The sequence below is a fragment of the Lagenorhynchus albirostris genome, chromosome 10 (genome assembly GCF_949774975.1).
Source record: "Lagenorhynchus albirostris chromosome 10, mLagAlb1.1, whole genome shotgun sequence".
NCBI lineage: Eukaryota > Metazoa > Chordata > Mammalia > Artiodactyla > Delphinidae > Lagenorhynchus > Lagenorhynchus albirostris.
Window position 1 is genome coordinate 65,739,082 of NC_083104.1, and position 27,278 is coordinate 65,766,359.

The 27,278-nt window shown below is 49.3% G+C and overlaps 2 protein-coding genes across 2 annotated transcripts; both read left to right on the plus strand.

The window, feature by feature from the left end:
* The first annotated feature begins 15,838 nt into the window (after window positions 1–15,838).
* CLPSL1 (colipase like 1) lies at window positions 15,839–26,654 on the plus strand. The gene is made up of 4 exons (XM_060163917.1): window positions 15,839–15,851; window positions 23,878–23,960; window positions 25,527–25,626; window positions 26,494–26,654. Exons 1-4 carry the CDS (start codon window positions 15,839–15,841, stop codon window positions 26,652–26,654), a joined length of 357 nt encoding a protein of 118 aa, XP_060019900.1.
* Window positions 15,999–17,865, plus strand: CLPSL2 (colipase like 2). Its single transcript, XM_060163048.1, is given in 4 exon segments — window positions 15,999–16,037; window positions 16,499–16,568; window positions 16,571–16,620; window positions 17,770–17,865. Coding segments are annotated over 4 exon segments (255 nt in total).
* Window positions 26,655–27,278: the final 624 nt, after the last annotated feature.

Consider the following 27,278-nt stretch of genomic DNA (forward strand, 5'->3'; position numbering starts at 1 on the left):
TACTTTCATAGTCCTTGGCTCAAGCCCTTTGGGAGTGGACCATAGATTCTAAGCCAGAATCTGTGGCAGTTGAGAAAGACCTCAGTGCTTCCAGATTTTAGGGGCCAGTTTAGGACTGAACTACGAGGAAATCTGTCCCTACTGTATCCCTGACCCAGGACCCCATCACTTGAGTGGGTGGGTGGTGGGTGGAGGGGTGTTGTTAGAATGTGCTGAGCAGAGAGCCAGTTCTTACTAAGGGATCCTTATCACTATTTCCCAGAGTTTGATTTGTCACCTCTGAGTGGACAGTCACTACTAGATCTGAATCATCAGCTCTCAGCTTTCACCTGAGCTCAGGACTGGGGCTACTCCTTCCTGCTACTTGGATACAACGCAGTCAACCCAATGGAACTTGTCAAAAGCCAACATCATCCTACCCACCCCTCCACAAGCTATCCATGTTCCCATGTCACCAGCAAGGTATGGGGAGTCACCTTAACTTCTCCTCCCCACATCCACCCAGTCCTCCGATTCCCACGGCTACACTATCCCCCATGGCAGGACTTTTGGGAAGTCATTCTCCTACTTATGATCTCCATCCTCTCCAGCCCTACACGCTGCAAACTAATCTTAGAACCCCACACTGGGACTTCCCTGGCCGTCCACTGGTTAAGACTCCGCACTTTGGGACTTCCCTGTTGGCGCAGTGGTTAATAATCCACCTGCCAATGCAGGGGGCACAGGTGTGAGCCCTGGTCTGGTAAGATCCCACATGCCACGGAGCAACTAAGCCCATGCGCCACAACTACTGAGCCTGCACTCGTGGAGCCCACGAGCCACAACTACTGAGCCCACATACCACAACTACTGAAGCCCACGCACCTAGAGCCCGTGCTCCACGATAAGAGAAGCCACCTCAATGAGAAGCCCGTGCACTGCAAAGAAGAGTAGCCCCCCGCTCGCCACAGCTAGAGAAAGCCTGCGCACAGCAAAGACCCAACGCAGCCATAAATAAATAAATAAAAATTTATTAAAAAAAAAAGACTCAGCACTTCCACTGCAGGGGTCGCGGGTTCGATCCCTGGTCAGGAAACTAAGATCCTGCATGCCTCACGGCGCGGCCAAAAAATTAAAAAAAAAAAAGAACCCCACATTGCACCATCCTCAAAAATCTTCATAGTTTCCCCACTGTCAAAGTGAACTTTTCTCAGCCCCAAATCTAGGTCACATGATCTGACAAGTATAAGAGTAACTACATCAGGGCTTCCCTGGTGGCGCAGTGGTTGAGAGTCCGCCTGCCGATGCAGGGGACACGGGTTCGTACCCCGGTCCGGGAAGATCCCACATGCCGCGGAGCGGCTGGGCCCATGAGCCATGGCCGCTGGGCCTGCGCATCCGGAGCCTGTGCTCTGCAACGGGACAGGCCACAACAGTGAGAGGCCCGCGTACCACAAAAAAAAAAAAGAGTAACTACATCAAAAGCAAATAGGATTTTGTCCTGGAAGGTATGGTCACTGGAGCCCTTTTTTCACATAATAGCACCAAATGAATTCACTTTGCATTTAAGACCCTTCACCATCTGTTCATCTTGCCGGCCACTAACCTAGCAGTTCAACACTCTTCTCCAACCAAACTAGAGCAAACAAGTCACGGCTCTCCTAATCCTACCATGTTTGGTCTTGCCCCCAAGGTTTTGATACAAACTTCTCCCTGCCTACAGGGCCCTTCTTTCTCTTTTCCCCTGGGCTGTGCCCCCGTGCCCTGCTGTGGTCTAGAGTTTTCTTCACCTATACCAGCTTTGGCACTTCCGGCAGCACTTCTCATCTGAGCCTCTCATTTGGCATTTAGCAAATTAAAGCTTGGGTTTTATAAACTTTGTTCTTTTTGCAGCAGGTCCTATCTGACTGCTAATAAAAGCCTTGAAGGAAGAGCCTGCTCTGGACAGGCACGTGATAACAATTGGCTGATGATAATGAAAGGAGAGCCGGCAGTGGACAATGAGACGGGGAGGGGTATATTGGTTATTGGTGGCTGTGTAACAAATTCTGACAAAACTTAGTTTATCAGTCTGGGTCCAATCAAGAGAGAGAAACCACACAGTCATTTGAAGAGGGAGATTTAAAAATAATTTTTACTCCAATCCCCTGTTGTAAATAATAAAGAATTGGTTAGTAAGGAGTAAAGAGAACTCCAGCAGTTGAATAGCAGACATAGAAGCAGCCCTTCCTTACCCCCAGGACTGAGGCTGAAACAGAGCTCCCAAGGAAGAGATATCCACCCCCTACCTCAAGGCTGAAATCCAGACTTTGTTGAGGAGAACACAGCCTGTGGCTCGCTGTATGGCAGAAAATCACTGCAGCGTCATACCAGTGGAAGGTGCAGAAATCTGCCTTCTTAGATGCCAGGGAAAGTTCTTCATGGGGAGGTGTCGAGCCAAAGGCACTCCACGACAAAACCACCTGAGCAGGGTACAGGAGCTTCCACGTACTGCAGGATCCTGGGGCTGGAGAAACTGAGTGCCGCAGGGGCATCCTTGCCGGAGAAGCCACATGCACAGCAGGTGCTGGCTGCTGGAGAAGCTGCAGGAGGTGGGGGCACTCTGCTGACACTGCTGCCCAAGGGGTAGCGCCAGGAGGATCTGCTGGCTGCTGGATGTTGCTGGCCACTCCAGGAGCTGGGCACTGGTGAAGCTGTTTGCACTGCAGGAGCCTGCCAGTCAAGCACACCAGAACAGGGAAGCAGAAAACTTTTCCTCCTGCCATGTCTCTCCAGCTCCTTTCCTCTTAACAGTTTAAAACATCAATGAGCCCTTGTTCTCTCTCATAGGAATTCGGGAGTGTCTTGGCATGGTGGTTCTGATTCAGTCAAGTTGTGCTTGCAATCTAGCTATACTGGCCAGGATTGCAGTCATCTGGAGCCTCGACTGGGGCTGGAGGATCACTTCCAAGATGGCACACTCGTGTGGCCGGCAAGTTGGTGCTGGCAGCTGGCAGGAAGCCTCAGGCTTTCTACATATAGGCATCTTCACAGGGATAGTTGAGCGTACTTGTGACACAGTAGCTGGCTTCTCCTAGAGTGGATCATCCAAGAGAGAGCAGGGCAAAAGCTGCTGTACCTTTTCTGACCTAACTTCAGAAGTTATACATTATCACTTGCCCCGCATTCTATCTGTTAGACGTGAGTCACTAGGTCCAGTCCACCTTCAAGACAAAGGGAATTAGGCTCTACCTTTCCAAGAGGAGAGTGTCAATTTGTGACCATTTAAAAACCACCACAGGTGGCATCAAGCAACAAGCACTACGGAATTCCCTGGCGGTCCAGTGGTTAGGACGTGATGCTTTCACTGCCATGGCCCGGGTTCAGTCCCTGGTCAGGGAACTAAGATCCCGCAAGATGCACAGCGTGGCCAAAGAAAGCAAAACAAACAAAAAATCAACAAGGACTAATGTGTACTCAGCAGCTAGATGCATCTGTCTCCCGCCTGGGAGGTTCTCTGCTAAGGAGAAGAGAAAGTTCATAACCAATAGTTGCCACCCTATCTATCCCACCCCTCGGTCTGCCCTCCAGCTGGTTAGCTTGTTTTCTTTCCTGCAGACTTCTTTTACCTTCAGGCAATTATATTTCCAAAGAAACATCTCTTTCCATCTTTTCAGTTGATTCTAAGAAGGCTTCATAGAAGAGATGGGCTTGAATTGGATCTTGAGAGAGGGAAGAGCTTTCCAGGGTGGGAAACTACTTTACAAAAAGGGAAATAAGAGTTTCCCTCTGATGGGATTACGAGAGGGGCTGGGGTGCTGGTAGATGGTATTTGGCCAGGGAGACTGCCAGTTACTCCTGTAACTGATTTCCTGAAGGAGACGTGTGAGGGACAGAGGTGAGGGAACACCACTGGACGGTTCCAGCAGGACCTCAACACAGGGTCTCAAGCAGACGGGGCTGGAGTCCCCAGCTTCGTCTTAAGACTTAAAGCAGGGTCTCTCCTCTCTAAACGCACATGTTACCACTTCTCCTGTGTAATATGCCCCCCTTGAATGTGAGCTGGGCCTAGTGACTTGCTTCTTACCAATAGAATATGGCTGTTGGGCTACACCTCTCAGGCCTGAAAGCCTTGTAACTGCCCAGCCTCAAGACTGAAGAAAGAGCTCGGAGTCAGCAATAGAGAGATAGGGGATCTTACATGTCTGAAACAAAAGGTCCTGGAGTGACATCCTACCATATTCCGCAGACGGCAGGAAGGACATGACAGCAATCTTCGCTACTTGGGGGAGAAAGAGGCTACCATTTATAGGGGGAATTGACGTCAGGTTGGCTCATCAGTTACCCGGGAAACCAGCTGGAGTACGACCCTCACAGCCCCTCAGATTAATGACCATCACGAGGGCAGATGTTTCCTTTTAACAACTGGCAGGTAGAGCAGGGATTAGATCAGTCACTAGCTGGAGCAGGGGACAAACACGTTCACGTGAATAGGTGCAGGTGAATCAGGGACCTGTTGAGCAGCGGATATACAAAGAGCAAGAGAACAGCCATCTTGAGTGGCCTGACCATGCAATGGCCAAGCGAGGGAATGTTACCTTAAAGATTAGATTACAAAACACTGTGACTTCCATCTTGCTTCCATTCTCCCTTGTCCTTCACTGTCTTGTGCTGATGAAGCCAATGCCACGTTGGGAGCTGTCCTATGGAGAGGGCTCAGCCAACAGCCTGTGAAGAACTGAAGCTGTTGGTCCAACAGCCTGTAACGAGCTGAAGTCTGCCTACCACCACCTGAGTAAACTTGGAAGCAGATCCACCCCCAGTCAAGCCTGAAGGTGACTGCAGCCCCAGCCGACACCTTGACTGCAGCCCGTGAGAGACCCAGAGCCAGAGGACCCAACCAAGTTGTGACTGCACTCCTGACACACAGAAACTATGAAGTAATAAATGATGAGTTAAGACACTGAGCTTTTGGGTAATTCATTATGTAACGAATGTAACACGTGACTCTTTCAAGGGTCTAGTCACTGGGTCAGTTCTTCCACTCAAGGACGAGAACAGAAATCACCAATACTGGGACTTCCCTGGTGGCGCAGTGGTTAAGAATCCGCCTGCCAATGCAGGGGACACGGGTTTGATCCCTGGTCCGGGAAGATCCCACAAGCCGCGAAGCAACTAAGCCTGTGTGCCACAACTACTGAGCCTGCGCTCTAGAGCCCACAAGCCACAACTACTGAGCCCACGTGCCACAGCTACTGAAGCCCGTGCTCCTAGAGCCCGTGCTCCACAACAAGAAAAGCGACCACAATGAGAAGCCCGCGCACTGCAACAAAGAGTAGCCCCCGCTTGCCACAACTAGAGAAAGCCCGCACGCAGCAAGAAGACCCAACGGAGCCAAAAAATAAATAACTAAATAAAATTTTTTAAAAAATCACCAGTGCCACACTCAAGTGTGGGACCTTTAATGCCCATGACCCCTGCCCACAAGTAACTATGGCCATTCGAATGTCCGGGAACACAACGTGGATTTCTTTGAGACAAACAAGAAGTGGGTGGAGAGAGCCTTTTCCCTCCATGACACCTGCTTCCACAGAGCCAAACGATGAACCAAAACCCCACCCTGGAAGGTCCTCTCGTTCCTCTCAACTGTCTTCCCTTCCTCCAAACCAGCTCCTTACCCCAGAGATTCTCAGTCACTGCCACCTTAGAACACCTCTTTTCCTTGAGCTGGACAGAGGACTACCATAGTCAAAACTAAGTAAGGCTTGTCTTTCTTTAAGTGGTAGGGAGAAATGAATAAGTATTTTTCGCCTAAACGTTTGGCACCTGCTACAGCTTATCTGCTGATGAGTAACAGATTTCAAAATGAATGAGCAAGGAGCAAACAAATAATAGAAAAACATAGAAATGTGATTTCTTAAAATAGTTTATGGGTTATTGTTGGAGATGCTGTGACCTAGATACATACAATAGAGTAAAAAGAGGGAAGGAAAGCAGAGAAAGAGAGCTGAGTTCATGAGCTTGGATTCCATCTCTGGCCATTTCCTGGTGTTCTACAGAGAGCACCGGAGGGTCCAGGCTGCCAGAGCAAGTGTGAGAACCTCAGCTACTTCCTAGGCAGTGAGCTGGTTCTCAAGATTTGACCTCTAGATGGAACCTCAGGGAAAATACCCCGAGGCTGGAGGTACCATCAATGGAAAAGGGGCAGGAGGTGCTATGTAACAGATCCTGTCTCCTACACTGAAAACCATCAAGGTTAACTGCCCAGCTCAGTGTCATACTCTGGGCACACGGTTGGCAATTTTTTTTTTTATTTCCAAGGAATGTATGTAAATTGTGGGCTACTGTGGCCCAGTCTGGACTGAGAGAGAATGACAAAGGGAAATGAATCCTTACTGTAAGGCCTCTCCATTCTCATATCACCCTGGATACTTGTATTCGGGGGTGGGGGGGATGCTGGAGTCAAATATCAGAGACAGAACATGGACTGGCAATTGCACGGTTAAGGAGATTAGAGACGGGACTCTTGGGCATGTGTGTGAGTATAACTTGTGGAATTAGAAAGCATACAACCTGGCAAATACACACACACACACACACACATATACCTTAGACTGCTAGATCGTCTGGGCACATGGCTGCCTAAAATAGACCCTGTATTTCCCAGTTTTTCTTGCAGCTAGGGTTAGTCATGTGACTATGACTGACCGACGGAGTGGAGAATATTAAAGCAAGCAGTCAGGCCCTCCCCTCCCTCATCCCCATCCTTCATTCCATAACCTGAAATATGAACAGGTTATAAGACAATCTTTGACCAGGCTGATGAAGGCAATACCTGTAGATGCCAGAGCAATGAAACTCCAGCAGCCTGGACCGCTGAGACTGTGGAGATCCCATATCAGCCCTGGACTGCATATCCTTGGAATGCTATGTGAAAGAGAAACAAACTTCTATCTTACATTAATCCATTTGTTCTGTGATTTTTTTTACTGCAGCCAAACCTGTTTGTATAATCTACAGCCCTGTCTTGGTCAATGAAATTCTACTATTAGTGATTTACTTGTTTCATAATTTACTTGTTAGACAAATATTTATCAAGCTTTGAGTGCTCTTTTTTTATCCTCTTAAATAGGAGCTGGCAGGTGAGCACAGAGCTGGGTACCAGAGAAGGGAGTGAGTTGAGTCCATCAAAGGACTCAGAAAGGGGAGGTGAGCTCATCTATCTGCCCGTCTTTCCCAGGACCATCTTTTGCCTTGGCTTCCACAAATGGCAGTTATCATCTTCTGTCTGTGAAGCAACTGTTTTTAGAGAGGGGAACTATGACTGCCATGAAAATCTAGAAGGGGGTGAGGGACTTCCCTGGCAGTCCAATGGTTAGGACTCTGTGCTTCCACTGCAGGGGGCACGGGTTCGATCTCTGCTCGGGGAACTAAGATCCCACATGCCTCGCAGCATGGCCAAAAAAATTTTTTTTAATAAAATAAAATAATTAATTAAAAGTTAGACAGGGATGAACAAGTTCAAGTTACCAATGACTGAAAGAGGACGGAGCTCTGTATCAGCAGCTCCTGGACCCTGGGCATTTGTCCAGCAAAGATTGACGATGGCACAGAGCCGAGGGAGCATTCTCTCTGGATTGTTGCTAGAAGGAAGTGACAAGGGAATAGTTGAATGGAAACTCACCTTCCAGAGAGCGGACCAGGGTGGGTGTGTAAGTGCAGTGCAGTTGGAAGGGGAAGGTTGCAGAGGATGGGACTTTCCCACCAAATTCCCAGGGGAGGACAAAAGCCTGACCATTGGAAATGTGATTTTTAAAAAACCAACATGTTAAATATATATGAAAGAGAAGCATAGAAATAAAAAGCATAGGTTGACAGTCAAAGTGATCTATAGCTGTAAACATTGAAAAGTTTTCAGGTACGAGAGAGGAACCTACCTCCAACCCATTCAAGGAACCCCGTGCCACTTCCAGACGTTTTGTCCCTGAGGTGTCTCCTATAGATTGGCCTTTGCTCCACCTCCTCCCGGTGTGCCTTCCTGGACCTTAGGGCTGGAAATGTGGAAGACATTCTTTTTCTTTTTCTGGCCACAGCAGATAGAGCAGACAAAGGCCGTACTTTTTGACGGCAGCTTCCTGATTCTGAGACCACAGCTAAGGCGTGTGTTTCCTGGGGCCAACAGCTGCAGTGATGGCCTCCTGACTGTCATCCTCCTAACGGTGGCAGGGTTGGTAGCTTCCCTGGCAGCTCAGTTCTACAGTGGGTTTTTTGAAAAATTTTATTCCTGGAGGTTCAGTCTCTATTCTACCCCTCAAGCCCTTTCAAAGACTTACAAAGTAAGCCCTCAATTACTATGTTACATCTCTTTCTGCTTAAAATAGGTACAGTGGTATCTGTTATCTGCAACTGAACCCTGATGATAAAAATGCCTGACATAGGGACTTCCCTGGTGGTACAGTGGTTGAGAGTCTACCTGCCAATGCAGGGGACATGGGTTTGAGCCCTGGTCCGGGAAGATCCCACATGCCACGGAGCAGCTGAGCCCCTGCACCACAACTGCTGAGCCTGAGCTCTAGAGCCCGTGAGCTACAACTGCTGAGCCCACGTGCCACAACCGATGAAGCCCACATGCCTGGAGCCCATGATCTGCAGCGGGAGAGACCATTGTGGTGAGGGGCCTGTGCACCACGTTGAGGAGTGGTCCCCACTCGCCATGGCTGGAGGGGTCTGCGTGCAGCCCAAAATAAATAAATAAATAAATTTATTTTATAAAAATGCCTGACATAGAGTAGGTGGTGCTAAATGTTTGTTGAATAAATGAATGAATGGGCAAATGGAGACTGCCAAGATGTCTACAGTCAGTTGGGCAAACTAGTTGGACTCAATAGAGTGCTCAGAGCAATCAATGGACATAAGTGGACAGTGAAATCAATTTGGGATTTTAACTGACATTTTAAAAAAGATGAAATAGAATAGAAAATCGCAGAGCAGATCACATACAGTAAATGTAAGTATTGTTTTGTGAAACTTTAGCTTCATCCACACATTTTATGTATATGTGTGTACATACACACACATTTGCAGCGATAATAATCCAAATATTCAACAACCAGCATGACAGACATAAGTCAATTGGAATGGATGCCAACAGTATCTACTGGTTGTCTGAATACCAGTATAAAAAAAATCTTTGTAGTAAAAAAAAAACAAGTGATTGAAACCCATTGGTCTATGGAATGTAGCTTAAGGCTTTTGGGGAGGGGGGATGGGAGGCAGTGGGCACATGTTTCTGAGGACCCTTCCTTAGGCATTGTCCCTGGCTAGAGGAACATAACCTTGACACGCTCCTGCCTTTGGGGGAGGAGCAATCCCCCTGTGTTGCAGAAACCTGTGTTTCTGCCCACCGGCATCCATTCCCATCCCAACCCCCATCTCCCTGCCTTTGGAAACCTGCCCTGCCCAGGCTTCATGAGGTTCTGCCAGTAACAGTCCCTGGCCCCCACTGGCCAGACCGATTGGCCCAACTTAGGCCAGTCAATTCTTCTAGGGTTTTGTATAATGGGTGCTGAAGGGAGGGGCTTGGGGCTTTATACAGATTTGCTCACTCCCTCCCACTGTCCAGAGGGGCAGCCTCCCTCCCAGAGACAGAGAGACTGAAGTCCCCACAAAGGTTGAAGCTGAGTAGGAGACACCTAACACCAGCAAGTGTGTCCCTGGACCCCTGAGGCCAGCATCACACAGCTATTGGCCCAACGCTGTTCCTTTGGTTTTTATTTTTAAAACAAGTTAGTTAGTCTTGGGTTTCTTTCAGTTGCAGCTAAAGGAGTTGTGATTACTTCATAGCTCCTCGAAGTGGTCAGGGGCCCTCATTGCCCAAGTGACTGAGTACTGATGTGGCTCAGAGACTCCCTGAGCCGGGAAGAACAAAACTCCCGTCTACACAGGCACCCTACGCGTAGGCAGTGTGGGCAGGGCACCAGGTCAGGCCATCCCTCTGTTACCCGAAGCTGCATGGAGACCTCTGGGGACTTTCTTCATTTCACCTGAATGCAGAGGTCGTGGGGAGCACTTTATGGCCCCTCTGAGGAAGCCCAGTCATAGGCTAACCTGTCTGGAGATGCTCAATCCACTCCCGTGGGTGGAGGGCAATGGAGTAGCACACTGGCCACCAGGTGTGACTACCCACTTCTGTCCTCCAGGTAGAAGCCCCGGGTCTAAGGGCTGGCTACGTCTGGGGGAGGCTGCGGTCAGCTCTGTCCTCTTCCTCCAGGCCTGTCTTCTTCCCCGGCTGAGCTGACAGCCCCTCCCCAGGACCAGCCTGTCCTGGGAAGAAATAAGATGGGAGCTGTGTGTTCTGAGCCCTGCCCGTGTGTGTGTGTGTGTGTGTGTGTGTGTGTGTGTGTGTGTGTGTGTGTGTGTGAAATGACCTGAGGTGACCTCCCTCAAGACATGCTGGGCCGGGACAAAGTGAGAGAGTGGCATGGACATATATACACTACCAAATGTAAAATAGATAGCTAGTGGGAAGCAGCCGCATAGCACAGGGAGATCAGCTCGGTGCTTTGTGACCACCTGGAGGGGTGGGATAGGGAGGGTGGGAGGGAGAAACAAGAGGGAGGAGATACGGGGATATATGTATACATATAGCTGATTCACTTTGTTCTAAAGCAGAAACTAACACACCATTGTAAAGCACTTAAAGATGTTAAAAAAAAAAAAGACATGGTGGGCCTCTTCCTTGCTCAGGAGACCCTTCCCATCCTCAAAGAGCAGGGAACCCCCTACCCCACCAAATCCCTGGAACTCAGGCTAAGTCTGGGATCCACCCTGACTCCAGCACGGCCACCAACAGCCCAACTTTCCACTGAGGAGCCACTTCAACTGGGGTTACCCCCATGGTCCCCCAAGGTCCCTGGAGTACTGACCACTCCAACTTCATCTGCATCCTCCACAAGCAGAGAGCCTGTCCTCTACTCATTCTCACCTCCAAACCTTTGTCCCTCTGGAGCCCTGCTTGGAAGGCCTTTACTCTCGGCCTGCCTAAATCCTAGTCCCCCTTCAAGGCTTCACAAAAGAGCACCACCCCCTCCTGTGGGCATCCAGGCCTGTCCTGGGCATCCTATGTAGGCCTCAGTGCCCCACCTCTGTACCTGCAAACACTTCTAACTGCCTGTCCTCTTCTCGAGGAAGCTTTTGCTGCCCTCTCTCCACATCTCAGACTCTTTCGGGCAACTGTTCATCATTCTCCCCAGACTACCTTGAGAGTTCCTTCAGGAATGAGTTGAGTGATGGGTGATTTTCACAAGGGCCGTTTTCTCCAGAATTCTATTTTGGATTTTCCAGACTGATTAAAAATTCCAAAAAATTTGAGGAACTGACAGAATTTGTGTATATATATCTAATATATAGGCAAAGAAACAACATGGAAAACTGAACAAAACTACTACTGTCTTATTTTCCATTGTTTCATAAAAACACATTTGAAGGCCAAAAAAGTAGGAAGGATGTAATTTCAGAGTAGAGAATTGTTCTTCAGGACTTCCCTGGTGGTCTGGTGGTTAAGACTCCGTGCTTTCACTGCAGGGGGTATGGGTTTGATCCCAGTTCGGGGAAGTTCTGCATGCCCCACAGTGCAGCCAAAAAGAAAAACTGGTTCTTTAAATACGTTTATCTTTATTTATTTTTTAAAATAAATTTATTTAGGCTGCTTTGGGTCTTCGTTGCTGCACATGGATTTTCTCTAGTTGTCGCGAGCGGGGGCTACTCTTCGTTGCAGTGTGCGGGCTTTTCATTGCGGTGGCTTCTCTTGTTGCGGAGCACGGGCTCTAGGTGAGCAGGCTTCAGTAGTTGTGGCTCACGGGCTCTACAGCTCAGGCTCAGTAGTTGTGGTGCACGGGCTTAGTTGCTCTGCAGCATGTGGGATCTTCCCGGACCAGGGCTCGAACCCGTGTCCCCTGCATTAGCAGGCAGCTTCTTAACCACTGTGTCACCAGGGAAGTCCCCTAAATGATAAACTCTTTAACAAAAAAAGCCCTTATTTTTTTCATTTTGCTGTAGACCAGTGAGAATATTGTCATGGAAACCAGCAGATGGATGCAGGAAAGAAGGCACTAGAGGATGTCCGCCCAGCCAGGCGCTTCCTGCTCCTTTCTCCTCAGACGAGACTGGGCTGGCCACGTTTGGGTCCCGGCCAAAGGGCAGAGCCAGGGCCGCGCTCACAGGGCAGGTGGGTCAGTGACCACCCACCCACCGGCCCTGGGGATCCTAGTGATCTGGCTCCCACCCCCTCATACAGCACAGGTGTCCTGGATTTGTGCTTGTGACCAGCGCCAGTTGGATTTGGGAAACAGGCCACTGGTACAGGAAGAAGAGGACTTGGAGTCAGGAGCCTGGGGTCCAGACCTGGCTCTGTTCAGTCACCTGGGGAAGTCCCTTCCTTCTCTGGGCTTCAGTTTCCTGACCTTAAAATGAAGGCTCTATCAACTAGACTTCAACAAGATTTTTTTTAAAAAGGAAAAAAAATGAAGGTTTTGAACTAGTCTCTGAGGCTAATGTAGCCCTCTGTCCTCAAAAAAAAAAGAAAAAGGGTATTTTGCATAGAATTTAGAATTTCAGGGGCCCACCACCCACTCAGGGCCTTCAATAAACCTCCCTGGGGCCCCTGGTCCTCAAATCAAGAATCTCAACCTGCTAATCCTGACACACAGCCATTGGCCTCTTGCCCCACACCTGCCCCTTTCCTGAGCAGTCTTAGACACTATTTACCAATTATCTACCCCTCACAAATACCTCAGGGAAGTACATTACTCTTCACAGAGAATTATTATCCCCTGGGGTTCCTCTCCAGTTCACAATGAGCTTTGCGGATGGGAAACTAATGACTACAGAAATCCCTTTAGGGGACAAAGCCTTCTGGCCACCCACAGCAGTGGGGGGGAGGGGCAGTGGAAGAGCTTGGGCTCAGGAGCTAGAATGCCCTGGGTTTATATCTGGCTCTGCGACTTACTTGTGTTATTTGGGCAAGTTATTTTACCTTGAGCCTTCAGGTTCCTCAGCTGTAAAATGGGCAGCAGAAATGATAGTATGCACTAAATATTCCCGGACTTGAATTTCCCAGTTTCCCTTGCAGAAGGTTGAGGTCACATGATTAGTTGCGGCCAATGGTCTCTGAGTGGAAGAGGCATGTGTCAGGCCTGGCTGAGGCATTTAGGGATCCATGTGCTTCCTTCATCTCTCTCTCCCATCTTCCATAAGGACCTTGGAGGCCACTCTTCCAGACGGTGAGGCTATGAGATGGGAGAAAGGTCTCCTGCCCCGCATCAAAATTTACATGACTGGTAAATAAAGCACTATGGTACCAAGCCCCTGAAATTTCAAGAGTTCTCTGTTGTGACAGCCTTTGTTAATTACCCTAATACAGGGAGGGCTAACAGAGCTCATGGACACAAAACCCTCTGAGCTCAGTGGGAGCTGTTATCTTAGAGAAAAGACCTAAGCCCCCTATATCAGTCAGCTCATGCTGCCATAAGAAAACACCATAGGCTGGGTGGCCTAAATGACACAAATTTACCTCTCACACCTCTGGAGGCTGGAAATCCAAGATAAGGGTGCCAGCATGGTCTGGTTCTGGTGAGAACCCTTTTCCTGGCTTGCAGACAGCTGCCTTCTCTCTGTGTCCTTACACGGCAGAGAGGAAGAGACAGCAAGCTCTCTGGTGTCCCTTCTTATGACGGTGCTAATCCCATCATGAGGGGACCCTCAGGACTTCCTCTAAACCTAATTACCTCCCAAAGGCCCCATCTCCAAATCTCATCTCACTGAGGGATCTGGCATCAACATATGAATTTTGGGGAAGGGGGGACACAATTCAGTCTATAGCACCCCCTTCAAGTCAGGGCCCCTCAGATATTTTCCTACGAGCAAATTTTTTTTTTTTAATTGGAGTATAGCTGCTTTACAATGTTGTGTTAGTTTCTGCTCTACAGCAAAGTGAATCAGTTATATGTATACATATATCCCCTCCTTTTTGGATTTCCTTCCCGTTTAGGTCACCACAGAGCATTGAGTAGAGTTCCCTGTGCTATACAGTAGGTTCTCATTAGTTATCTATTTTACATACAGTAGTGTATATACGTCAATCCCAATCTCCCAATTCATCCCCCCCACCCCGTTTCCCCGCTTGGTGTCCATATGTTTGTTCTCTACATCTGTGTCTCTGCTTGGCAAATAGGTTCATCTGTACTATTTTTCTAGATTCCAAATATATGCATTAATATACGATATTTGTTTTTCTCTTTCTGACTTACTTCACTCTGCATGACAGTCTCTCAACAATAAATGCTGGAGAGGGTGTGGAGAAAAAGGAACCCTCTTACACTGTTGGTGGAAATGTAAATTGATACAGCCACTGTGGAAAACAGTATGGAGGTTCCTTAAAAAAATAAAAACAGAACAACCATATGACCCAGCACTCCTGGGTCATATACCTGGAGAAAACCATAATTCAAAAAGACACATGCACCCCAATGTTCATAGCAGCACTATTTACCATGACCAGGACATGGAAGCAACCTAAATGTCCATCAACAGAGGAATGGATAAAGAAGCTGTGGTACATATATACAATGGAATATTAGCCATAAGAAGGAACGAAATTGTGTCATTTGCAGAGACGTGGATGGACCTAGAGACTGTCATACAGAGTGATCTCACTAGCAAAAATTTAAAAGCAGAAGCATCCAAGGGTGGGGTGGGGTGCGAGTTTCATCCAGAGGGAAATGGTGCGGAAGGCCTGCCTCCCCCAGTTCCACTGAGGGCTACCTGCAGCTCTCCCTGAAACCTCTTCCTTCCCAGTCTTCCTCACCCCCTCCATCTCGCCCCCATACTAAGGTGGGTGAATTGTATACAATTTACAAATTCTTTGACAGTTAATTGACTCCTTAAACCTGGAAGACGTCTAGGTCTTAGAGGTCATCTTGTCTTACCTCCTGGCTGTTTTTTTTTTGTGGTACGCGGGCCTCTCACTGTTGTGGCCTCTCCCATTGCGGAGCACAGGCTCTGCACGCGCAGCCTCAGCGGCCATGGCTCACGGGCCCAGCCGCTCCGCGGCACGTGGGATCCTCCCGGACCGGGGCACGAATCCGCGTCCCCCGCACCGGCAGGCGGACTCCCAACCACTGCGCCACCAGGGAAGCCCTGTTTTTTTTTCTTTTTTTTTGGCCGCAGCCCAAGGCTTGTGGGATCTCAGTTCTCCCACCGGAGATTGAACCCAGCGGCCCCGAGTTTTAATCACTGGACCGCCAGGGAATTCCCATTGCCTCCTGATTCTTACAGAGGACGTGTCTGGGCCTGTGAGGGTATGAAAAACACCAGAGGGCGGGGCTGGCTTGTCCAAAAGGTCAGGGTGGGGTGGTGGGCAATTTGGTGCAGCGAAGGGCAGAGAGAGTCAGAACATCAAGAAGCAAGATGTTTCATTTCAGCATATAAATTTTGCATAATTTTTGGAAATAAAGTTTTAGTTTACAGTTTTAAGTTTTAATTTGCAAGTAATACATACGGATGGCCCTAGGGCCCCTAAAATCGATCATCTGGCCGGTCCACGCCTGAGTCAGGGTCTCATAGGAGCGCCTTTCCTAATTCCATCCTTTTGCCGGGGCCTGGGAGCCTTCTGGGCGCTAGAAAGGGCTTCTGCTGGTTTGGGCCTCCTCTCTGGAGTGGGCTGTGACCATTAACTCCCTCACCCTCCGCCCCCAGCCCAGGGCGGGCGCTGGGGGCGCCGGGTCACGTGGCAGCGGGAAGGTTTATCCCCGCAGCCTCTCGGAGCCCAACGGGACTTCTGCTTCCCAAGCGCATGGCCGCGGCCCTCGCGATACTCGAGGCGATGCTGCTCCCCTGCTGGGACGCGTTCCCGCAATTTAAAAAGGGGTCTACAAAGGTGAGCCAAGAGAGCTTTTGGAACCTTCCACTCTAGCAGAGGGCGGTGGTCGAGGTATCATCGTCTAGCCAGAAGGTGCCAGTGGGTTTTGAGAGAGAAGAGGGGGATGGGGGGGAACCACCCCATATTGGCGATTTCTTCTCAGGCTGGAAGCTTGATAGGTTCCCAAAGGACTTCAAAGCCCTGCTTCACCTCCCTGGTGGCTCTGGAGGGGAAAGAAAGTGGCCTTATAACCAGCACCATCCCCTCCCTCCCAACACCCGCTCCCGGACACTCGGTCCTCTCCGCCCCCCCGCCCACGCCCCACTAAACTGTGATCTGGGAGTATTTTCTCCCCCCAACAAAGGTCACCCTTTGGGACCCACAGAGCTGAGGGAGGCCCCCAGGAGAGGAGAAGCAGAGGGAAAAGTACTAAACTGCCACCCTTCCTCTCCCCCTGCTCCTCTGAGTACTGCTGGAGGGGTGCCGGGGGTGGGTGGGAGGTGGGGTGACCATCTCAGGGCTTCTCTTTCTGGACTCCTGGGGCTTTAGCAATGTCAGGGACCCCCCCTGACCCCTACACACAAACGCTGCCAGAGACTGGTGACTTAGGGCGGGTCCCCACAGACGAACGGGGCTAGGTGTTCCCACCACTCGGAGTGCTACAGCAACTGCTGTCTCATCAACTTGGACCACGGTGTGCCTTCTGTGTCCCTAGGGCCAGAATAACCATGATGTGCTTGCCCCAAGTGAGACTCGGGTGGGGCAGCCCCTTCTGGTATGTAGGGTGGGGATGGGTTAAAAAACCCATGTGGCTGCACCTGCTTTTTTTACCCTTTCCTTGGAGCAGCCTTTCCCCCTTCTCCACCTGGCAAACTCCTAATCGTCCTGCAATAACAACTCCGGCCACCTCCTCTGAGAAGACTTCCCTCCTTGGAGCTCTGACACTCTTGGGACCCAGACCCTCAGCAGAGCATGTATCTCCCTGACTTCCCTGCCTTTGTCTGCGTCTGCCACTGGGCAGAGCTCTGCAAGGGAAGGATTAAGACATATTCACTTTTGAACCCCTACCCACCCAGTTTAGTGCCTGCACACAGTAGTGCTCAACAAATGTTTGTTGCATGAATGAATATCTCTACCTTAACATCACTGCAGCAAAGCGGGTGGGAAAAGACCTCTCAACCCATCCCTACCTCCCTGCCACTATGACCTAATTTCTTGAGCGGAGCTGCCGTGGCAGGCTCACAGTTTTGGGATTGGACCTGAGTTTAAACCCTGGCTTTTCCAGCCCCTGTCTTTGTGACCTCAGGCAGATCACTTCTGCTCTCTGAGCCTTAGTTTCCTCATCTGAAAAATGGGGTTAAAGTACCCACCCCACCACGTTGTTGGGAAGAGTATATGGTCATGGCAGTGACAGTGCTCAATGGAGCATGGCTGTTATTAGCTGGTGGAAATGCAGGGAGCAGAATGCGTTGTACATCTTGTTCTTGCTTGCCTTTTCTCTGGCCCTGGGCCCAAATCTTTCTACGGAGGATGGGCTCAGCCTCCATCTCCCTGTCTGGGGAGCTGCCATTGCCCAGGGAGCCAGTCAGGCCGCTCCTGTGGCCTAAGTCTACAGCTGAAGTGGCCAGAGGATCTTTTCATCATGGGCACTTGATCTACTTTATTTTGTCTATTTTCTCAAAATAACAAATGGGGTTACTATTATTATCCCCATTTGACGGATGCAGAAACTAAGACAAAGAAGCCTAAGGTCACAAAGTTATCAGCTGTAGAGCTGACAGCTCACGTCTGTCTCACTCCATCACTTATGATCTTGCTTCTGCTCCCCAAGGAGTTTAAACCCCCTTCTTCCCTGCACCTTGGTAACTCTCAACTCTCTTACCTGTCTTCCGCAGACCAAGGGCGCCATGACCATCATATGCCCCGGCCAAGTAGGCTTAAGTTGCATACACAAGGACCCAGTCTGTACCCGCCGGTGCCATTTGATTTAGAGGATGCAGGCTGGTCACTGCCACCCCTCCCTCCCTCTCCTCCTTGCGGGGGGGGCCCATCTTGCTCAAAAGACATTAAAGTCACTTCCTGGCTCTGGCTTCTGTCTGCACTTCCTGGGAGAGGGGACTGGATAGGGATTGCTCCAGTCTGGGGGTAGCTGAAAGGGGAGACAGGAGGCATGATAGAGCTTCCCATGGGGTTTGGCCCTGTCTGGAGGCCTGGTGGCCTCAGGGCGGATCTGCGGGAGGGAACTGGGGTGTAGGGGTGAGAAGAGGCTGCATCCAGGAAGGGCCAAGCCTTGGGAAGGAGGGCTATGTGGGAGGGGCACGGTTGAGGAATGTGCCTCGAGGGAGTATGTTGAGGTGCTCATGGATGGGTATGTGGTAGGGGGGACTGAGAGGGGGATCTGAATGCTTTTCAAGGGGAACATGAGGGTGGAGATCATTGAGAGAGTGTTTATGAGAATGCGTGTGAAGCATAAATGCAAAAACGTCCATGCCTGTGGTGGGAAAGTGACCTGGTGCATTGATCTCTCCACGTTCTCTAATATCATCAGTTCCATTTTATGGATAAAGAAACTAGCTCACACAACTCAATAACAAAAAAGCAAACAACCCAATCAAAAAATGGGCAGAAGACCTAAATAGGCATTTCTCCAAAGAAGACATACAGATGGCCAATAGGCACATGAAAAGATGCTCAACATCACTAATCATCAGAGAAATGCAAATCAAAACTATAATGAGGTACCACCTCACACGGGTCAGAATGGCCATCATTAAAAAGTCCACAAATAACGAATGCTGCAGAGGGTGTGGAGAAAATGGAACCCTCCTACACTGTTGGTGGGGATGTAAATTGGTGCAGCCACTATGGAGAACAGTATGGAGGTTCCTCAAAAACCTAAAAGTAGAGTTGCCATATGATCCTGCAATCCCACTCCTGGGCATTTATCTAGAGAAAACTATAATTTGAAAAGATACATGCTGTTCACTGCAGCACTATTTACAATAGCCAAGACATGGAAAAAACCTAAATGTCCATGGACAAATGAATGGATAAAGAAGATGTAGTACATATATACAATGGAATACTACTCAGCCATAAAAAGAATGAAGTAATGCCATTTGCAGCAACATGGATAGACCTAGAGATTATCATACTAAGCGAAGTAAGTCAGAAAGAGAAAGACAAATACCATATGATATCACTTATATGTGAAATATAAAATACGACACAAATGAACTTATCTATGAAACAGAAACAGATTTATAGACATAGAGAACAGACTTGTGGTTGCCAAGGGGGGACAGTGGGTAGGGGATGGATTGGGATTTGGGGATAAACAGATGCAAACTGTTATATATAGAATGGATAAACAACAAGGTCGTACTGTATAGCACAAGGAACTATAATCAATATCCTGTGATAAAACATAATGGAAAAGAATATGAAAAAAGAATGTATATATATGTATAACTGCATCACTTTGCTGTATGGTAGAAATTAACATTGTAAATCAACTATACTAAAATGAAATACATTTTTTTTTTTTTTTTTTTTTTTTGCACGGGCCTCTCACTGTTGTGGCCCCTCCCGTTGCGGAGCACAGGCTCCGGATGCGCAGGCTCAGCGGCCGTGGCTCACGGGCCCAGCCGCTCCGCGGCCTGTGGGATCTTCCCGGACTGGGGCACGAACCCGTGTCCCCCTGCATCAGCAGGCGGACTCTCAACTACTGTGCCACCAGGGAAGCCCTGAAATACATTTTAAAAAAATAAAATAAAGAAACTGAGGCTCAGAGAGCTACATGACTTGCCCAAGGTCTCACCATGGATTATCACCATGGGGTATTTTCTGCTGCGGTTATCCAAAAAACCAAACCAAACTGGTCTAGATGCTGAGGGAATTCACTGGGGGTCGGAACTAGAAGTACAGTAGCAGCCTGTCCTCAGGTCTGGCTGAATCCAGTAGCTCCATGGCCCTCAGGCTGGATTCCTTCCCGGTAGCTGCAAAAGTTCCAGGTGTCACATAATAATAACAGCTAAGATTTATTGAGCACTTATTATGTTCCAGACACTGAGCAAAGTGCTTTTTTATCTGTATCAACTCCTCTTATTCTCACAACAGTTATAGTAGGTACTATAAATATCCCTATTTTACAAATATGGTATTGAGGCTCAAAGTACCCTTCTCAAAGGTTCAGAGTAGGGGTGAGGCTGGGATTTGAATCCAGGCTGTCTTGCTCCACAGGGCAGGCTCTTAACCACAAATCCACCTCACATATGCCAATCATGCCTCCCAGAGAAAGGAAACATCTGTCTCAAAATTCTCAGCAAACGTGCTAAGATCGATTCTGATTGGATTTGCTTAGTCGGCATGCTCATCCCTGAACCAATCATTGCGGTGGAATTAGCCGATTGACTTAGCCTGGCTTATGTGGGAGGGTGCAAAGGTGGAGTCAGCCTCTCTGGGACTATTCCGATGGGGGTGGCTGCAGGTTTTACCTGGTGTCTCCCCAGCCAAGAGGTCACCAACACAGTCAGGACTCAGAACACCATCGCCTTTCCTGGCCAGATCCTGAGGAAGATGCGTGGCCTCAGCTCTGATGTCTGGACCCACTCTCCTGGGTCAGACTGGAACACTGAGACTCTACACTGAGACTGGAACACTGAGACTCTACCCCCAGTCCAGTCTGTCCTGGGGGTTACCTTGCCCTGGACCCACCCACCACTCCTCATTTGACATAACCACAGTGTAACTCAGAGATCCTTTGCCTCACGCAGAAATCAGAAATTGCTTTTTCTCCTGTCTCATTGTATATCAATCATTTCCCTCATGTCACCAAAGTACTTTTTCAAACAGTAATGACTGCCTAATTTTATTATATATGTGGACCCATATTTACTTAACTATTTCCCTGTGAGTAGACAGTAAGATCACTTCCAAGTCCAAACCATCTATGTTCTTTAGGATACAACTTTACAGTTGCAGAAGCAAAAACCTATCCTAATGATGGCTTAAGCAAGGTAGATGCTTTCTCTCTCATCTGGTAGTTGGGGGAGGCTGGCTGGAGGCTCATGCTGGGTGAGATTGTCCACGCCTCCACCTCCTTCCACCCTCTTGCTCAGCCATCTGCTGCACTGTTTCCTTTTCTTTTTTTTTCCCCTTAATTTTTTACAACACGGCACACACAGAAACATCATATGTGTATAGTACCTTGGGGTAAGAGTAGAAGGGCCTTGGGGCCTTAAAGAGGCTCTCCTGAGGGCAGAAGGCATCCACATTTCCAAACACACTAGTCAAGAAGCTCTGCCCCAGGATGTCAAAGATGATGCATCACCATAACTGCTGTGTCCACGTTCCAGTTAGAAGAAAGGGGGTAGAGGGACAGCAAGTAGCTCAGTCTTCCTAAAAGGGCATGACCAAGAGGCCACAGGAATTGTTTTCACTTACATCTGATTGGGCAAAACTTAGTCACATGGCTGCAGATAGCTGCCAGGGAGACTGGGAAGTGTAGTTTTCATGTGGGCATCTGTGTGCCCAGCTAAAGCTTGGGGGGTTCTATTATTAAAGGACAAAAGGAGAATGTACCGGGCTTCCCTGGTGGCGCAGTGGTTGAGAGTCCGCCTGCCAATGCAGGGGACGCGGGATCATGCCCCGGTCCGGGAGGATCCCACATGCTGCAGAGCGGCTGGGCCCATGAGCCATGGCCACTGAGCCTGCACGTCCAGAGCCTGTGCTCCACAGCGGGAGAGGCCACAACAGTGAGAGGCCCACGTACCACAAAAAAAATAAAAAACATAACAAAAAAAAAAAAAAAGGAGAATGTACCGTGGGAGCAATTCACTGCCACAAAACCTTTTATTATTATTTTAACAAGCCAGGAGAACTTGGCTCCCAGGACCTAGAGCTATTGATGTACTGGTAGACAGCTCGAATCGGGTAGTTTGTTTTGTTGTTGTTGGTTTGTATGAGTGTTTTTTTTTTTAATTTTTACTGGAGTATAGTTGATTTAAAATGTTGTGTTAGTTTCAGGTGTACAGCAAAGTGAATCAGTTATACATATATATATATCCACTCTATTTTAGATTCTTTTCCCATGCAGGCTATTACAGAGTATTGAGTAGAGTTCCCTGTGCTGTACAGTAGGTCCTTATTAGTTTATATGAGTTCTTTATATATCTTGGGCATTAACACCTTATTGGATATATCGTTTGCAATATCTTCTCCCATTTGTTTATTTTTGCTTTTGTTTCCCTTTGCCTGAGGAATCACATTTAGAAATATACAGCTAAGACCGATGCAAAGACTTGCCTACGCTTAGGTAGGAAGACTCCCATTTTTTTTTTTCTTTTTTTTTTGGCGATGCCAGGCAGCTTGCAGGATCTTAGTTCCCCAACCAGGGATGGAACCCGTGCCCCCTGCAGTGGAAGCTCAGAGCCCTAACCGTTGAACCGCCAGGGAATTCCCAAGGAAGACTCCATTTTTGATGATTGGCCAATGACAGCTTTCAAGCTCTCACTCCCTTTTTGCCCCACATCTAGGCCAGCTGCTAAAAGCACTTGCTTCCTCCCTTGGTGCTGGTGGGAGGTGCAAACCACACAAATCCGAGCCTGCTCAGGGAACCCTCACCCTGGCCCCATCTCCCAGCCGCAGTAAAAGTCAAAGCCACCCGCCCCTTCATCCTTGCCACTCACACCTCCTTGCACCTGCGCTGCCATCCCCAGAAAGTTCCATTATTCTAGTAATAAACATTTCCATATTGTCTGGGTATGTGTGGCATCATCCATTCCAACATCCAAACCAATTTTGGGTAAGTGGGTGATTTCACCCTCTGTGAGGCACCCAGAAAACCTGTGAGTTCTCCAATTCTCTTTCCCTGCAATGGCTGGGTGACAAGGTGAGGATCTATTGCTGGGAGGTGCCTGGATTGCTAAGTCACCACAGGGAGGACAGTGGCCCCGGAGAGCGTCCTGACTCACAGCAAGAAATCCACTTGTGTTGTGTTAAGCCTCTGTGATTCCTGGACAGTTTGTTCCCACAGCATTTCCGTACCTACTGTGACTAATATGTGTAAAAATGTCTCTTGCTGCTCTGCCCGCAGCATTATCACCCGCTCCCACTCCCAAGACCTAGGCACTTTGTTCTGATCATCCGCTGCCAAAACCCACTCACCATTTGTGTTTTGAATGTCCTGGGCTTGTAACTCTTGTGCTCGCCAAGAAGGCCTACAGCAATGCGTTTTGGCACACTGCATTTTCTCAAGAGAGGGAGTTACTGAAATTCTAATTGAAAGCCTCTGGAGAAAGGGAGTGGAAAGATGAAAACCAGAGTCTAATCTTCTGTTACTTGATAGCTTTGTGACTTTGGGGAGGTTTGGCAGCTTCTCTGGGCCTTAGTCACCTCATCTGCAAAACAAATATTCACAATGCTGTTTGTTACTTATAATACACAATTGGATTGGATGAGAGAGTCTTTTGAGATCCTTCTAACTGTAAAGCTAATAACAGCTTCTATTTATTGGGTGCCTACTCCATGCAGAGCAAAATATCTACTATTTAATTTAAGCATTGCATCATCCCTGTGATGTACTCTTATTAGGCCCCATCTTGCAGAAGGGGAAACCGAGGCTCAAAGAGGTTAAGAAGGCTGCCCAAGATCACACAGCCAGTAGGCAGCAGAGCTGGGATTGAACCCAGATCTCGCCGGTGCCAGAGTCCAATCACACAGACTAGATACTCTGCCGGCAGCAAGATGAGCACAGCAAACGGTCCAGGAAGCAGCAGTGGTTCTTGGGAAACATCAGCTTTATCCCCATTGCTTGCTCCTCTGTCCCTTTAGTCTGGGAACTGGCACTGCGGACATCTCCCTGTCAACCCCAGGACTGGGCAATCACACGTCATTACCCACCCTCCAGGCCTCAGTCACATGGCACTCACATTGCAGATGCAGGGTATGTAGCTGGACCTTAGAGGCACGGCCACCACCTCTGGTCCCTGACGTGGCGGCAGCGTTCCTGGTCATCTTCTTCCTCCTCTCTTTTTTCTTGCTCCTCACTGGGGGCTCATTTTTCCAGGGAGAAGTCAAAAGTTTGGTAAGGAACGTAGAGGGCACACCATCTGCCACCATCCTAAGACTTTGTTTGGGGAGGGTTGTTTGGGGAGGGTGGGTGGGCACAGAGCCTCATGTGGGTGAAAACTGGAAGTGGGGGACAGCAGGGAGTGCTGGGTGGAGGATGTCTGGGGGGACAAAGAAAGCGCACCGGAGTCATGGGAGCTGTGCCGGGGTGCTGCCGGGTGCTGTCACTGCAGAGATGAACACAACACAGCACTCCCATCCCAGGCTCGCTCACATCTGGTAAGAGAGACAGACATTCATTCCTCCACATGTTTTATTGAGCACCTACTACATGTAAGTGATTTTTCTAGGTGCTAGTGATGGGGCTGTGAACAAGACACAAAAATCCTTGCCCTGGGAGAGCTGACATTCTATTGTAGGAAGCAAATAAGTAAAATATTAATGTAATTCCAGGTGATCAACACCTGAGGACAAAGAAAATAAGGAAGGGGCTTCAGGAGTTGTGGTGTGAGGAGAGGGTGCTCAGGGAAGACCTTACTGACAATGGGAATTTAAGCAAAGACCTAAAGGGTGTGAGGTCTTTCCTAAAGGGAGCCAGGCAGGCAGTGGAAAGAGCAGTCCAGGTGGAGTAACAGTCAGGGCAAAGGTCTAGAGGAGGGACCTTGCCTGGCATATTCAAGGAATAGAAAATAGGAGTGAGAGAGAATGGAAATAATAGGAGATGAGGTCAGAGAGATCAAAGGAACATTACAATATTCTCCTTTGTTCAGCAGTTTTGCATTCAGCACCCACTGTGTGTGAGGACTTTAGTCCTAGCATCGAAGAAATACAGCAGTGAATAAGAGAGCAAGAATCCCTGCCCTCCTGGAGTTGAGGGAGAGATAGAAAAATTTAAAAACAAGATAAGATAATTTCAGAGAGTCAGATGTGTTGTGAACATGGTAAACCCAGGTGATGGGACTGCTCTGGCTAGGTGTCCAGGAAGGCCGCAGCCGGGACGGGAGAGGGAAGCAGGCAGGTGGAGCAGGGCAGGCATTTGTTGGTTTTGTTCCCAGCTGTATCTCCAGGGCCTGGACACAGTAGGTGCTCAGTATTTGCTTGTTGAAAGACTATTGAAAATGTTTGATGGAGGGATGATGGGCGACGTCATAAGCCCCAGCATTAGGGGCCGTTGATGTGTGTGAGTGTGTGTGTGTTTAGGGGGGTGTAGGTGACAATCAAACTCAGCTGAAAGGGTAAGTCAGAGTTTGCAGGAGAGCAGCTTGTGCAGTGGCAGACAGGAAGGTCTGGCTCACCCAGAGGAGACGTAACCTATTCTGGGGACACTAAGGGCAAACCTTCCAAAACTGTTTAGTTCCCTCCAGGCACAAGTCAGGTCCTGCGGGTGCCTTCTGTCCGCCCACCCCACCCCCCACCCCCCACCCCCGCCCAGCCGCAGAGATGCCCCGGGGCCCCGTCCAGAGACTGCCCAGCCCGGCGGGTGGAGGGGAAGTGAGGGTGCCATGTGGGAGGAGGCAGGCGGGGGCCCGCGGTGGAGCCGTCTCCCCGCAGGACACTGGGGAGATTTGCCTTCCCGGGCAAGTGCACGAGTGGATGCTGCCGCTGGGCGGCAGAGAACTGCCAGTCGCACAGCTCCTTAAAGGGGTCCGAGGGCGGCACGTGTCACACGGAGGTGGGTGTCGGTGCCCGGTGGAGCTGAGGGTGAGGAACCCACGGAAGGTGGAGCCTGGGCACACCCAGAGGCCAGGGAAGGCCGGGGGGCTGGGGGGGGCGGTGGAAATGACCTGGGAATTCTCTGCTGGGGAAGCCTTTGGACAGACCCAAGGTGGGTCCCCACTCCAGGGGCTTGGAATCCTGGATGGGGGGCCATGGGGCATGGCGATGCTTCTTTCTCTAATATGGGTTCCCTTTCTTCAGGGGTCATCTTAGCAAACCCTGAAAGTAGCACTGTAAATGGGCACAGTTAGGTCTGGCCCTCACCCTTTCTGCCTCTGCCTTAACCACCGTCCTCCCAAGCCCCAGGAGTTCTGCCGTGGCCTCCTGGGGGGAGGTGGGCTGAGGCAGCCTCTGAACTGAGTGTGCAGGAGAGGGGAGTTGACTTACCTATGAAAGGATTTAAGGAGCTGAGATGGGGCTCCTTCTCAGTGTTCATCCACTTAGGACTGGCAGATGGGTTAACAAGGGAAAGGTGATGCCGGGGATGGAGTGAAGAGAACACTTAGCAACCCTAGGGGTCAGCCTGGAGGAGGTGACCAGAGACTCTGAGCAGCTGGGTGTGGAGGTCTTTATGCCCAGGCTCCTCTGTTGTGCACAAGCAGATGGGCCCCAGAGCTGGGCTGTGGTGAAAGTCGGGGCTGGCCCTCGGGGCTGAGGGCAGAGCAACCCCCAAGATCGAGGTCAAAGTCTCGCCTTTCCCAGACATTCCTCGGCCTGTATAACGAATGTCCCTGCCAGCAGGGCCTGACTCGTATATTTCCAAAGAATGAGAAATCCTTTAAAATCATCTACGGCCATTGTAAGAAAATTGAAAAAAAAAGAAGCCAGTTAAGGAAACTTTCTTTTAATGATCTTTCTTCCTTGCCTCCCCCCACTTCTCCTCCACCTACTCCTGTGCCTACCCAGAACTGTGTGTTCCTGTCCCTGGTCCCCAGAGCCTCCCCCAACAGGGGAGGAACAAGGAGGGAGGGGTGATGCACAGTCATTGCAATAAAGAACTTTCAATGTTTGCTGGCAGCCACTGCCCCGCTTCCTTGCTGAACCCCAATATTGTTTGGGCAGTAATGTGCCCAGCCCTGGAGAGGGATCATAATTAGTATAAGCCAGTCAAGGCAATCCCATTCCCTTTGCTTTCCCAGCCTCCCTTGCAGCTAGAGGTGGTCAGGTGACCCAGTTGTAGCCATGGAGATGTGGAGACGTCAGCCCGGAGGCGTTAGGGCAAGATATGAAGGTACCCCAGGAGAAGCACTCTGCCCTCACCCCTCCCCAACCCAGCCTCTACCCAAGGCTTCCTAGCACATGGTGAGAGGATCTGACGTTGGGAGCTGCTGTGAAGGCATTTGCTGAGAGGAGGTGAAGAGACCTGCAGGTCTGCCAGTACCCAAACAAATGCCGGCACGTCCATCTCTAGGCTTCTTCATGCCTGAGAAATATTGGGCTGGCCAAAAAGTTCGTTCGTATTTTTTCTGTAAGATGTTATGGAAAACCCCGAATGAATTTTTGGCCAACCCAACATATGCCCCCTTTGTTTAAATCGTAATTACTTGGGTTTTTGTTGTTGTTGTTGTTACTTACAGCTGAATCCAGTCTTAACTCATAAACCTAATGGTTACTCTAA